At 42.2% G+C, this 15,229-nt stretch overlaps 1 protein-coding gene across 2 annotated transcripts in view; it reads right to left on the bottom strand.

Moving 5' to 3' along the window:
* Positions 1 to 820: 820 nt before the first annotated feature.
* G3BP2 (G3BP stress granule assembly factor 2) overlaps positions 821 to 15,229 on the bottom strand; it is a 48,826-nt gene continuing 34,417 nt past the window's right edge. For both annotated transcript variants that reach the window (XM_069743478.1, XM_069743479.1), the window contains exons 5-12: positions 11,441 to 11,531; positions 11,232 to 11,334; positions 10,760 to 10,940; positions 9,619 to 9,720; positions 8,132 to 8,234; positions 4,574 to 4,702; positions 4,083 to 4,201; positions 821 to 3,674 (exon numbers count right to left, since the gene is read on the bottom strand). In XM_069743478.1, the coding sequence (XP_069599579.1) occupies positions 3,405 to 3,674; positions 4,083 to 4,201; positions 4,574 to 4,702; positions 8,132 to 8,234; positions 9,619 to 9,720; positions 10,760 to 10,940; positions 11,232 to 11,334; positions 11,441 to 11,531 (1,098 nt within the window). In that variant the 3' untranslated portion in view covers positions 821 to 3,404. The remainder of the gene's footprint in view (positions 3,675 to 4,082; positions 4,202 to 4,573; positions 4,703 to 8,131; positions 8,235 to 9,618; positions 9,721 to 10,759; positions 10,941 to 11,231; positions 11,335 to 11,440; positions 11,532 to 15,229) is intronic.

Genomic DNA, 15,229 nt, shown 5'->3' with positions numbered 1-15,229 from the left:
TCGTTCGCTGCAGAGAAGATATGAAAACTTTTTTTTGTGTGTGTTTAAAAAAAAAAAAAAAAAAGATCCCTGTCCCCAACCCCCTCCCACCCCCCCGCTGTTAATAAAATACTTACCTGGCTCCCTCGCTGCTTCCTGTCCTTGCCGCAGCTTTTCCTGTATGAGTGGTCACGTGGTGCCGCCTATTACAGTGATGAATATGCGGCTCCACCTCCCACAGGAGAAGCTGCGGCGAGGAGAGGAAGCAGCGAGGGAGCCGGGTAAGTATTTTATTAACAGCGGGGGGGGGGAGGGGGTCACAGGGGGTGAGAGGGGGTTGGGGACAGGGATCTTTTTTTTAAACAAAAAAAAAAAAAAAAAGATTTTTCATATTTTCTCTCCAGCGAACGATGCTGGAGAGAAGAAATGAATGGCTGCTTCAGCACCAGATGCAGGGGACAGCGCTTAACTCTAGCGCTGTCTCCTGCACGGTACCGGAATTATCTGGACGTGGGAGACTGGCCTAAAACGACAAGCGATTAAGAGACTGAACGTATGCACAGCAAGTCATTTTTACACAGAAATTAGCTTTGCTCTTTTTGAGCATTTTCTGTTATCGTTTTCAGGAGGTTTCCATGGTGGAATTCACCTGGGAAGGCGTCGTGGTGTACATACCTTTGCAGTAAAATGCTGTCAAAATCATGATAGAACGTAGTGGGGTATTCGGTTCGCAAATATTGAAAAGACACTGGTGTAGAAAATAATAAAAAAACTAAAACAAAAACAATAAACAATGAACATTCTTCAGTAGACTACAAAACGGATTAAGCAACATCAGCCATGCTGTAGACATCAGTAGTTTATTTTCGAATATTTTAGTTTCAACACATTCAAAATATGGAAACTGAAGTAAAAACACAATCCGAAAGGGCTAGGTTCTACTGGCATAATGTTTAACACATTACAGCAATAAAGATGTAAAAACGAAGAAAAAAAATATTAAATTCACCACTGTCCTCTACAGCTAGGTAATCATACTACGCCAATTGTGCTGAAACAGAAGTGCAATGATGATCGGTTACTACAATAAACCAACTGCCCAATACACTGAAAGGGAAAAAGTGGCCATGTTGGATGAGGTACATTTACAGAGAGATTAAGACAGTAACACTTAAATGTACACAGTAAAGTAGGTGAACAGTCACCAAGTAAACATTTCAGATGTATAAGGTTTATTCAAGGTATTCAAATATGAAGCAGACTTGAAAGCTTAATGGCTCTGATGCTCCTCTAGTACAGTATGTTTTTTCTCAGTTCTGTTCTACTTGCCATTAGACAGTTCTGGTTGTGAAAGGGAATCAACAATTAAAAAAATTTTTAAAAAAAGTACCAAGAACAAAAAAACAAAACAAAAACAGAACAGTAGCAAAAAATAAAAACAAACAAAAAAAGTGAAACAAAAAGAACTGCTGGCAAAATTTCCCATGGATACATTGGAATGAAGTGTAAAAACCAGTCCAAGATTTGCTGTATACTAGGGAATTCAAGTACAATACTTCCAGGTAACAGATTGCAAATGTAAAAACTTTTATAACACAAAATATATATATGTATATATAAAATTATAACCATGAGAAATCTGTGTCCCAGACATGTATGAAATAGTGCAAGACTTGCCATCAAAAACAGAAGACCTCAAGTGACAAAAGTAAAAAAAAAAAAAAAAAAAAAGGGAGGAAAAAAAAAAAGAAACAAAACCTCGAACACAAACCTGACATATGCAAGAGTCTGATTTCGCCTAGTGGATTGGAAAAATACCTTTTGTGCACAATCACAATCATTAGAGAGGCTCAGCAAACAGTTGCATAAGTCAAAAGCAGCATGTTACTCCATGTGCATTTTTTGCCAATATGGATTTTTAATGTCTCCTGCGCTTCCAGAGGCAGCTTTAAGTGTTCACACTTTCTTCTTTAAAGTCACTGAAAAGGACTACGCCAGGTGGGCATCTTCTGCTACATTGATTGGTTAGTGGAATGTATGGTTAGAGGCAGGTGGCTGTCCCAAAACTGGTCAATCCCACAATCTCCACGTGAAGATCTGTGCATCAAACATTGAGGAGCAAAAATGGAAAAATTAAGAGATTCTCCTAGTCTATGAGAACGGCATTTCAGGACAGTTTCTTCAAGAATTGCGCAAAATAAAAGAATTTAAAAAGTTGAAAAATAAACAGTAGTTAAGAAAATGACCCTGTATTAGAATATAAAGTGCATACACTTAGAGCTGCTGTTCGATTATAGGAGCACGGACTCATTTCCTCAGCTTCCAAGTCCAATAGGATGTGGAGCATTTAACAGAAATGTGCAACTGGACATTTGCAGGGCACCGTTTACAGGTCATCCACTTAATATGCACTTACGGGAGTTACAGTTAGGGCTTCAAACAGAGACATGACCATTAGTCCTTCTCACACACTGTAGCCCCCTCAATATTGGTAACTGGATACCAAATGGTAGTTATGGTGGAAAACAAAGTTAAAAAAAAAAATAAAAAAAATATATCTCAATCTACTGATGTACACATACTGCAGTTTGGTTAGGCAGATTCTTGAATGTACTGAAGCAGTTTGGCTTTGCAGCACAGTAAATCATTCACTGTACAAAATCACCAGCAAGGACTGGAATGATGTATTCATAGAAGGCACCATCATGCTTATTACATTATCAGAGAACTAAATACAATTGAGTACACTTTGTTATGTCGTTTCACTGTACAGAGCTGGGGAAAGAAAAAAAAAAAAAATGGGCTCGTTGGGCAAGCTGGAGTCACGTCAGCAGCCTGCCGTCTTGTAGCACAGATGGGTGAGTGCAAGAAACATTGGACAACTTCAGATCAAACCCTCTGAAGTCAGGCTAGGGTTGAGTTCGGAATTGAGGACTTTTGATATGCACAGAACCGGTTCTTTGTGCCCATCACCTCACAAACTGTTACTCTGTGTTGGTGGGTTTGGAGTAATTAACCGTTTGTTCCTTCATTGTCACAGGTTACTAAGGGGGTGGACGGAGACATATTGCACTACTTTGTTTCCAATAAAGAAACCATAATACTTGCAATGTGCAACAGAACTCTATTAGGACATGGGCCCCCGGTGTCCTTGGAAATACTTGAAGTGCTAATGATCGTCTCAGTCACCGAGTCGGGATGTATAAATTAGCATTTTAAATTTTGGTTGAAAAACGGCAAAAAGAAATGTAATCTCAATTCAAAACTGCTAACAAAGATGTTTCCACATCAAAGTACTTTCGGGGAAGAACGGGGAGAGAAAAAAAAAAAGGCTGTGTCACATTCCAAAGCTAAAAATTAACAAGAATGCAAACACGACGATTAATGTACCACTGTAGGTTGAACTTTGTGTTAATGACTGATTTTCAGCGACGTTGGCCAGTGAAACGGCCCTCCATGGATGCTGCTCCTCTTCCTGTATTCATCTTTTGTGCCATCCCACCTCGAGGAGGAGGGCCTCTCCCATCCCGATCACGCATGAGGCCTCCACCAATGATGCCACGTGGTCCTCCTGCACCGCGGTCATTGCGACGTAGATCTCTGCGGTCATCTCCCCCGCGAGTTTCTCTTTCACGGGCAGCTCGAGTTTTCTTCTCTTCCACATTCAGCCGAACTTCACCGCGGAACATAATTGGCTAGAAAAGGTAAGTGCATAAAAAGACAGGATTAGTGTGCAACAGTCAAGACCATTTAGTGTTGCAGAAATCAGTCATTTCTCTGAGTGAAAGTGACTAGCTTATAGAAAGACGAAAAGTCTAGTGTATGAAGAAAAATGGGAAAAAAACAAGATCAATAAGAGTCTTGTTTCTTTGTCGTGCTTTTTTAGTCTGTCTGTACAGGATGGATGTATACATCAACATATGTCTTTAATGGTAAACAGGGCACAGAATGTCCATTTGCACAGAAATCTAAACTATGCAATTATGCTTTCATATATAGTCAAAAATGAAAAGAAGAAGAGGAAAAAAAAATACACAACAGTAGTTTTACTTCCGACAACTTTCTTGTTCTTACAGATATTCGTTTGATGTAGATATACATACTTTTGCAAGCAAAATCCTTTGAACAGGCTCAGAATCGTCAAACACGACAAAACCAAAGTTGGGAAGTTTTCCTCCAACACCTTTGGTGTTAATGCGGAGCTCCATCACATTTCCATAACCTAGAAAAATTCATGAAAGTCACATTATTGGATTAGGACACGTAAAACTTAACGAGGGTGTTCACTAATCAGACTACCCTTTCTCAATCCTAGCTTTCCACACACACACGCCGCCGCTTCAGTGCGCTATGATTCACAAGACCGCAGTCACAGAGTAACTACAGACTCATGATAAACCTAGACAACCCCTTTAAACTGCGATGCTAAGCAAACATCATACAGTCCCAATGATCGTGCCAAATCTTGTATTGTCCTAGGAATCATGAGAGATCAGCAGACACTCAGTAATTCAGAACAGCAAGTGTAACATAGAATTATGTATTTGCTATATTCAGAGGTTCCCTACTATTAAAACAACCCAAATGTACTCACTCATAAAAAATTCCTTCAGTTCACTTTCATCGATGTCATGAGGTAAGTTACCAACAAAGAGCTGATGGCTATCAGGGTAGCGGAACATGCGGCGGTTATCAGAATCCCCTTGTTCGGTATCACTTCGTCCTATCAACACAGGCAGATATCATTTTATAGCTTTCTATGATTAAGAAATGGTTGTGATCATGCAAAGAGGTTATAATTATTTCAGATTACAAAAGAAGTGTTGCTCAAGTCACCGGACTGCTACAGTCAAGCCAAAGCCTCGGCTGGTGGAAAGGTGACGGCTCCACTCCCTGTGCTGGATACAGGTAGATAGCAGTAGGCAAGTATTTAGTTTGCGATTTATTTTTTAAATCCAATTTCCAGGAAAACTTATTTTTCACCCGGACAACCATTTAAAAAAGGTAATTTGTCAGCAGGTTTAGGAGACAAGGGCAGATTTCAATGAGGTGTGAGTTTTTGGCGGTGTGTAGTGGTGTTTGTTAGGCCGGTTTCACAGCGTTTGTGCACAGCATAGGCCTACGTACTTACCTTAAGATCTGCATGCATCTTGTGTACCCACATTTAACAAGGTTTACGCAGGGCACGTCAAAACGTATGCGGATACGTCAACACATGTCTCTGCGTACACAATGTTAAATGACGCAAGACACATGCGGATCTATGCAGATCTTAAGGAAAGAAGTACGCAGGCCTATGCTGCGCACAGAAACGCTAATGTGAAACCAGCCTCAGGCAATCCCTGTGAAAAAAAGAAAGCAGAGGGCACCACTGAAAATAAATACAGGATCACCTACAGCATGTTTAAGGCAAATGCAAGAAAGGAAGAGCATGCTATAAGCAGGGATCACCAGAAGCTATTGTAGTGATTTACTAATGCAAGCTACAACAGAATATTAAAAACAAAAAGTCAAACATGACTGGATACAATCACACAAAATAGGGCGAAAAAGCTGTATTAGGGCAGTCCCACACGTCCAGATAATTCCGGTACCGGAAAAAAAATCGGTACCGTAATTAAACGTGTCCGTGTGCCGGTGCGTTTCTGTGGTACATCAGTGTGGCACACGTACCGGAGACACTGACGTGTGAAACCGGCCTTATACTGGAGGCCAGTGATATTGTATCCTGTTGAAAATGACAGATCCAGGACAAAGAAATATTTCTGTATAGTATCAAAAATTAATCCGATTAGTGGAAATCTAGCGTGTACATAAGATCAATCATGTGCAATGAACAGGCCAAAAACGGCAGTCCAGGTGTCAGCAGCACAGAAAGCAAACATAACATAAGTCACTGCAGAACAACATCATGTACATTGATTTTCACATCAATTTGCTGATCTATTAACAGAACAGTGCAGGCAAAATATCAGTGCACAAAATAAAGCTGAATGCACGAAACTATGGGTGTATAAGCAAAGTGCTGGTAATGCTGTAGGGAATCACCTGAACAGGAATGCCAATGGTGTTCCCCTCATATTAAAGGGAACCTGTCACCCCCCTCAGGCGTTTGTAACTAAAAGAGCCACCTTGTGCAGCACTAATGCTGCATTCTGACAAGGTGGCTTTTTTAGTTATGCTCCTTGCACACGCTGAAATAAATGCTTATAAAATGTGCCCCCTCATACCGTGAAACCGTCCCGGTGCGGGTCTTTCCCCCCAAATCAGACGCAGCACAGCCTACACTCTGGGCGCCGCCGCCTCCTGCTTCATTAGCGTTCCCGGCGCCTGCGCTGTAAGTATTTTTTTCCAGGCATGTGCAGTTGCGCTGCCCTTCGAACTTACAGCGCAGGCGCTGGGGACGCAGACGAAGCAAGAGGAGGCGGCGCCCGGAGTGTAGGATGTGCTGTGTGATTAAGGGGGAAAGACACGCACCGGGACGATTTCACGGTATGAGGGGGCACATTTTATAAGCGTTTATTTCAGCTTGTACAGACATCATAACTAAAAGAGCCACCTTGGCAGAATGCATCATTAGTGCTGCACAAGATGGCTCTTTTAGTTACAAACGCCTGAGGGGGGTGACAGGTTCCCTTTAATAATGGTAACCTTGGTCCAGGATAATGGTCAAAAAGAAATAACAGGGCATAGTGCCCAATGTGTATCGCCACACAGGTGCAGTCATTCCTTTTTGACCATTATCCTGGACCCAGGTTACCATGATTAATATGAGGCGACCACCATTGGCATGCACTGTGCTGTTAACAGTTTCATTTTCACCTCAATTTCTCGCTTCCATGTGTGTATGACACTGCTGAGCAATGGTTTACATGCGGTTTGCAATCCGTGCTATTAACATTTTGCAGTTTACTAAATATATATGCTTTATTGTGGTTAGCACTACTAGCACTTTTTCCTCGTGGCTTATGCGCTCAGCATTATTTCTTGTGCATCGATATTCATGCTGTTTGCACGGCTGTTGCTAACATTCTGATCTATATTTCAATTACGTGCTGACATATGTACATGATGTTATTCTGCAGTGACTTATGTTAGGTTTGCTTTCTGTGCTGCTAATATCTGGACTGCCATTTTTTGCCTGTTCATTGTACATGATTGGTATTATGTACTTTGATTTCCGCTAATCAGAAATTAATTTTTGATACTATACAGAATATTTGTGTCTTGGAACCGTCATTTTCAACTGTATACAATATCACTGGTCTCCAGTATAATACAGCTTTTTCGCCCTATTTTGGGTGATTGTACCCAGTCATGTTTGACTTTTTAATTGTTTTTAATATTCTGTAGTAGCTTGCATTAGTAAATAATTTACTACAATAGCTTCTGGTGATCCCTGCTTATAGCATGCTCTTCCTTTCTTGCGTAAGGTGCAATCCGTGCATGTGTTGCGGCTGTCGAACAGAAGCAAGACATGCAGGTGCGGGGACTTGAACATATTTTTCGAGCACGCCAAAGTCACTTGGTTAGCATCCGAGCATGCTCACATAACACATCAGAGCACATTCGCTCATTACTAGATATGTGCTGTTTACTTACAATGAAGGTCTTAGCACCTGGGAATTATCACTCTTGGACTAGGTGCCCACGTGCCTCCTGGTCCGACTCGACCCCCTCCTGTGATAAGCAGCTCACTGTCTATAGACTATATACATACAGATCCTGGGGTGGACAGGGGAGGGGGGCAGCTTTCTGAGTTCTGCTCAGTGCTGCATCTAAGAACGGTGTCAGAACTGTTTCACCCAGTGAACTAAGTGATACATCATTGGAATCAGGCTCTCTGCCCCTACATTGTGCTACTCTCAGATTACAAAGCAAAAACCTGCTGACAGACTTTAATTACAAATGTGTAAACGGTCAAAATATTATATACAGGGTCCTAGAGATGGGAAAGGATGCTATGGTACTGCCCCATAATTCTGCTCCTACTGCCTTATATACTGGAAACATGCCCTCTTAAAATGTAATGGTCAAATGTTGAATTACATATAGGTTTGGAAATGCATAAAAAAGCTTTTATTTATTTATTTATTTACATAAAAGCCAACAAACCAAGTTTAGCACCAATGCTCTGCAACTCTATAGTTACCTGATCTTGGGCCCCTTGGCTGAAATGTTGGGCGCTCCCGTGGACGCTGTTCCCTTGTACGAGGAGGCGGGACTTGAGTTTCGGGTTTACTTTCAGTACGTGTCTACAAATAACCATAGAATATAAGATAATATAAGCTACTTATCTGTAGTTTTTTTTTTTTAGTGTATGCAATCTCACACCAACAATAGAATTGAGAGCTTAAAGGGAAGGTGCCAGCAGTTTTTTTTGTAGTTTTTTTTTGTGAAATTAAGCTTAAAATAGTAAATAAAATGTATTAATGCAATGTTTGCACTGTTTGCAAACATTTCTATATGAAAATTATTATATATTTTCTTACAAATATAAATATTGACCACTAGGGGGAGCATTTTCCATTTTAGACCTCAAGCAGCTATAGTAAGACTTACCAGCTTTACTCTTTGCTGGAAAATTGGGACAGTAACTGCTGACATCACCATTTCCCTCCCCTTTTGGGTGGTCTAATATCCCTGGGGCAGAATGAAGGGCAGCGCCATTTTGTGTGTGATTGCCCTGTAATCTGCTATCACCAGCAGTTACTGCATCAGAGGCACAGCTACAGAGTTTACAAAAAAGCAGAACACAGTGGGCTCAGCAGCATGGTGGACTGTAAGAAAAGTGACGACATGTGGTGTTTATGTATGGAGCAGCATTATCTGAGCAGAGCCGTCTGTGACTCATCCCTCAGTAAGATAAGAAGGAGATCCAGGTCTGCAGAGAATGGCTAGGCATTGAGGAGGGAGGGGAGAGATACATTGTATGGCAGAGAGAGAGGCAGGCTGTGAATGCAGCTTACCAGAGATCACAGGGTCTGTGTGTGAGGAGGCGGAGACAGAGGAGAAGCACACAGGGAGGGCAGCGTGTGAGAGCAGAGGATGTCTGCCCAGGACGTGCCTGCCTGGAGTACAGAGGAGCATGGAGATAAATCACCCGCACTCCCCATCCTCCGGTTCCAGTGAGTGCTTCTCTCCTGCGATAGAAAGTAAGTGGAGCTCGGCAGATAGCACAGGGCTATAATAAAATGGCGGCCAGTCACACCTACAGCAGTGAGTTGTGCAGCCCACAGAGGCGTGCCCAGCTCACTGCTAAAGCAGCTACAATGTTAGAGATAGGAGATAATAGACCGGCGCTGACCCTATGTCCATGGGGTGCCGTAAAATGACACCGATAGTGTCGTGAACTGCTGTGAAACCAAGATGTCAGCCCCCAGTGCCTTCTTTAAACTCATATTACACACGTAATCTGTTTCACATGCATTTAAAACTTGGTTATAGCAGCATGTTATGCTACATTACAGTGATTTATTAATGATCTACAAAAGCGGTACCTTCCCTTTAAACTAAAGAAAAAAATAAAAATAAAAAAACATAACATAAAAAAAGAAAAAAAGAATAAAAATGTAACCTATGCCAATGAAAGTCTAAAAACAGACCAACTACATAACCAAACAGCCACAGTTAAATTACCTGTGAGGCAGGAGCTTTTATTACATGGGGTGGTATTCCCGATGATGGGACAGTCCCACTGGGAGGCAGGTTTTTACTGGTCACTAATGCCCACGAAAAAGCCTACAGAAAATGATGAATGCTCAAGCTTAGGAAACTTTACACTGAATGCTATCTTCATCAGTGAAAGAAATAATGCACACTTTCTCTATATTAATGAATATACTTCAGAAAACATTGGAACAATTTAGAATTTTCTACAGCCAAATAAGTAACAACCATAACTGTAAAACTGCAGTCTGATGAAAAGCTACTGCTTCAGCCAAAGGCCACCACGTTATGGAGCCGTAAAGCTTCGAATAACAGGAGTTTAGTTTCTCTCATCTAGCATTATATTATGAAGGCTTGGATGTAGACAATAACATTTTATTTTTGGGTCAGTTCCACTTATATGACACCAATTAGTGTAGGTCTGGCTGGTCACTGGTGCAGACAAGCTTGGGTTAATACAGGCCACCATTGCAACAATGTACTGACTACTACTACTAATCAGTGTTTTATAAACCGATCCTAAACTAGAATTATGAAAAACTGCACTGCATTGCGCTGGAGCAAGCAAAGGTTCTCATTAAAGGGAACGTGTCAGCCAATGTATGCTTGCCAAACCAGAGGCGACAAATCAGGGCCTGGCGGCTGGAGCGTTTCAGAGAAATCATAGCTTGAAGAACAGGCCGGGGACGGTGCTGGACTAATCTTGTCTATTATGGGCCCCTGGCCGGATTCTCAAACTACTTTGAAATCCTCCGGCTTCTCTATAGGAGCAGCTCCCAGTGGGAAACCTGTTAGTCACCTATGCAAAAACAAAGAAGAGATTGTGCATCTTATGGTCCACAAAATATGGAATGTTTTCTCTGAAACGTTAAGCACACTTGGCTGCAATCGTGCAGAAAGGCTCTGATTCATGCGGCCCGTGATTCTGGTAGTATGAAGCGACTGGCAGGTTCTTTTTAAAGCTTGTATGCTAAACTATAATGACTAAAAAGCTAATCAAAGGTAAGGTCAGTATGGATGTGGCAGAAGTAATCAGTGCCGCATGATAATGCAGATTGTGAAGTAATTTATTTTACAATCACAAAAGCAAGAATCTAAATGTTAAGATAACCTTAGGGGGTTCCTGTGGTAGAGCAACTGGCTCAACAGGAGGTGGTGTTGGAGATTTTTCTTCAAGTTCCTCTATGTTCTTTTCTTCTTTCTCAGGTTTCATTTCCTCATTCTTCACCTCTGGTTCTGGTTCTGGCTCAGGCTCATTGATAGTCTCATCCAAGGACTCTTCTACCCCATTGCTGGAGGAGTTCGAAAGGACAGAAATAAAGTAGTAAATTACCAATACAAACATCAATAGCGTATGAACAGGGCATGCAGTATAAACCAGAAAAGGAGAACTCTAATAGCAAATAAAATCAAAAAAGCAGAAACAAAACACCATATTTAGGTATAACGTTATAAACAATAGGGGTAACAGAAATACAGAGCAACTCAAACTAAATTGGCAACAGATGCAGATTTACCCATTACATGATAATTATTCCCTCAGACTAGAACAACTGACAAAGGGAATGAACAGGTAGACTTACGACACTGGGTGAGCATCATAATAAGAGTTGTTAGCATTCTCTTGCACTGGTTCTGGAGATGGCTGCCTCTCCTCCTGTTCCTCCTCTACTTCTTCCTCAGATTCTAAAAGTTAACGAACGTAAAAACATCATATTTAAAAGCGTCAACATATTAACATTCCCACAAGAGGTGACAAAATATTCCGATAAGCCATTGACCATGTACTTGCCTTCATCCATTTCGGCTTCAGAATCACCAAAGACTTCATCCTCATAGCGAAAGATGTCATTGTGGACGTAGAACTTATTGGGAACAGATCCCTACGGAAAAAAACGTGCAAATTCACAATAGGAATGTATAGTCTCACAAAAATAGCATATTTCTATACAATTGTAAATTAGAACCTGCCCAGGCAAAATAAACATTCATCTCTCTAATCGGACTACCTAACCATTATAAACCTCTGAAGTCCAAAGCAGCAGCAAAGTATGTCATTCCAGTCAAATCCGACACCTCCAAAAAGAGAGGAATCTAAAGACAGCGGTCAAAGAATTGTGGCCAAGCCTGGCACAACCCAACACGTACGTACTGTTGTGATAGCCTATACAAGCACCAAATCTAAAACCCCTGAAGGACCTGAGACTACGCATCACTGAAAAACAGTGGAAGCCATAATAGACAATATGCTGGCAGTCGCCAAACTTTTCAGAAAAACGGTAGCAGCATTTCTCCTAAAGCGGCTGTGGTAGCAACTCTGCAGTCATTTTTTGCTTTTGTTCTGTAGTTTCCACTAAAGAGGCAAGTGGCCTTAGTAGTGAACACGATACTTCCTTTACCGCTTATTAGTTTATAGACCTTGGCAGTATTTAAGTTAAGTAGCAATAAAAGGAACATGTACACAGCCATTTCATTTTTACATTGCTGTGCAATATGTTCATTTTTTGATGAGCTTTTTCAGGCGACTCCACCTGTAAAAAGTTGCATGCACATACTCTTAAGGGGATACTGAGACCCAACAAGTTGCAGAAATTCAGTGTGAGCACATTCACCATCATTAGTTGCTCCAGAAAGCACAACATTTGTGATTTTTACCCCTTTACCCCCCCAAGGGTGGTTTGCATGTTAATGACCAGGCCAATTTTCACAATTCTGATCACTGTCCATTTATGAGGTTATAACTCTGGAACGCTTCAACGGATCCCAGTGATTCTGACTGTTTTCTCGTGACATATTGTACTTCATGATACTGGTAAAATTTCTTTGATATGACTTGCGTTTGTGAAAAAAAAAAAAAAAACAAATTTGGGTATGTCACACTAAATACTTAAGTAACATTTCCCATATGTCTACTTTACATCAGCACAATTTTTGAACCAAAATTTTTTTTTGTTAGAGAGTTAAGGGTTAAAAGTTGACAGTGATCTCATTTTTCCCAAAACTTTTTTTTTTTTTAACCCCTTCATGACCCAGCCTATTTTGACCTTAATGACCTGGCCGTTTTTTTGCAATTCTGACCAGTGTCCCTTTATGAGGTAACTCGGGAACGCTTCAACGGATTGTAACGGTTCTGAGACTGTTTTTTCGTGACATATTGGGCTTCATGTTAGTGGTAAATTTAGGTCAATAATTTTTGCGTTTGTGAAAAAAATGGAAATTTGGCTAAATTTTTGAAAATTTCGCAATTTTCAAATTTTGAATTTTTATTCCGTTAAACCAGAGAGTTATGTGACACAAAATAGTTAATAAATAACATTACCTACACGTCTACTTTACATCAGCACAATTTTGGAAACAAAATTTTTTTTTGCTAGGAAGTTATAAGGGTTAAAATTTGACCAGCGATTTCTAATTTTTACAACGAAATTTACAAAACCATTTTTTTTTAGGGACCACCTCACATTTGAATTTAGTTTGAGGGGTCTATATGGCTGAAAATACCCAAAAGTGACAACATTCTAAAAACTGCACCCCTCAAGGTGTTCAAAACCACATTCAAGAAGTTTATTAACCCTTCAGGCACTTCACAGCAGCAGAAACAACATGGAAGGAAAAAAAAAACAGGATTTTTGGTTGCTTACCGTAAAATCTGTTTCTCAAAGCCTTCATTGGGGGACACAGGAACCATGGGTGTATGCTGCTGCCACTAGGAGGCTGACACTATGCAAATAAAAAAGTTAGCTCCTCCTCTGCAGTATACACCCTACTGACAGGAAGTAGGATATTCAGTTAGTGAGAAAGCAGGAGAAGCAACGTGTTAAAGAGAAAGAATAATAATATAATAATAATAAACTTTATCTACATAGCGCCAACAAATTCCACGGCGCTCCATAGATTAACAGTTTCAAACACTCAGAGTGTTCAAAGAACTCAAACGTATACAGTAAACAGAGCTGTTCAACTTGGGAGGGTGCTGTGTCCCCCAATGAAGGCTCAGAGAAACAGATTTTACGGTAAGCAACCAAAAATCCCATTTTCTCTATCGCCTTTCATTGGGGGACACAGGAACCATGGGATGTCCCAAAGCAGTCCCTGGGGTGGGAAAAAACAGACTTCCATCAGGTCCGAGGACTCACCACTGCCGCCTGCAGGATCCTTCTGCCCAGGCTGGAGTCCGCCGTAGTTCGGCGAAACGTGTGGATGGAAGACCAGGTTGCCGCTTTGCAAAGCAGTCGGCGAAAGCCCCGTGACGTACCGCACTGGAAGCGCCGACTGCCCGGGTAGAGTGAGCCTTTATCTCAGGAGGGGGCACTCTTGTTCTTGACCCGGTAAGCTTCCAAAATTGCCGTTCTGATAGAGCGAGCAAAAGTCGACTTGGAAGCCGGCAGGCCTCTACGCACGCCATCAGGGATGGCGAAAAGAGAATCCATCTTTCGGAAAGAAGCCGTGCTAGTCAGGGAGATACTCACTGCCCTGACGAGGCCCAGCCTGTTCAACGATCGCTCCGGAGGATGAGTCGGAGCTGGACAAAAGTAAAGGTAGAACGATGTCCTCGTTGAGGTGGAAAGATGAAAACCACCTCGAGAAAGGAAGGAAGGAAGGTGGAGGCCTGGGACCACCTTGTCCTTGTGGAAAATCAAGAAAGGAGGTTGGCAAGAAATGGCCGCCAACTCAAAAACGCGGCGGATCGAAGAGATGGACATGAGAAAAGCCACCTTCCGAGATAGAACTGACAGGGAAAACTCCCTGAGCGGCTCAAAGGGGGGAACCCCTAAGAACAACCAACACAACCTTTAAATCCCATGAATCCACAGAGGCACTGTACGGAGGGACAGCGTGGGCTACTCCTTGAAGGAAGGTCTTAACCTGTGGCTGAGAAGATAACGTCTTCTTAAAAGGGAAGAAGAGCGCAGCAACCTGGCCCTTTTGGGAACTGAGAGCGAAGCCCGAATCCAGTCCTGCCTGAAGGAAAACCAAATGGAAGGCAGGGAAAAAGGACATAGGTGAAAAGTGGTTAGACTCGCATCAACGAAAGTAAGCCTTCCAGGTACGATAGTAGATCCTGGAAGAAGACGAAGGCTTCCCAGCCTGGATTATAGAGTGACTCATCTGGGCCGAAAGGCCGGACGCTCTTAGAACTGTGGAGTCCACAGCCACGCTGTTAAACTGAGCGACCGATAATTCGGGTGGCAGATCGGACCCTGAGACAGCAGATCGGGTCCGTTTGGAAGGCACCAGGGGTGTCCGCGAGAAGATTGACGATGTCTGCAAACCAAGACCTCCTGGGCCAATCCGGGACGATCAGAATGACCGGCACCCATCCCGCCTTGATTTTGTTCGACAGCTTGGAAAGCAAGGGAAGGCGTGGGAACCCATAGGGGAGCACGAACTGCGACCAAGGAATGGCCAGAGCGTCAACACCACTGTGAGAGGATCAAGGGACCCTGGGCCGACCCGAGGGACCTTCCTGTTCAATCGGGACGCCATGAGGTCCACCTCTGGAGTCCCCCATCGAAGAGCAATCTGATTGGTACTTCAGGAGGTTTCCTTTCCCCTGCCGCGAGGCCCTCACGGCCGACGA

The sequence above is a fragment of the Ranitomeya imitator genome, chromosome 1 (assembly GCF_032444005.1).
Source record: "Ranitomeya imitator isolate aRanImi1 chromosome 1, aRanImi1.pri, whole genome shotgun sequence".
In the NCBI taxonomy this organism is placed as follows: Eukaryota; Metazoa; Chordata; class Amphibia; order Anura; family Dendrobatidae; genus Ranitomeya; species Ranitomeya imitator.
This window is presented reverse-complemented; position numbering and strand designations above follow the sequence as displayed.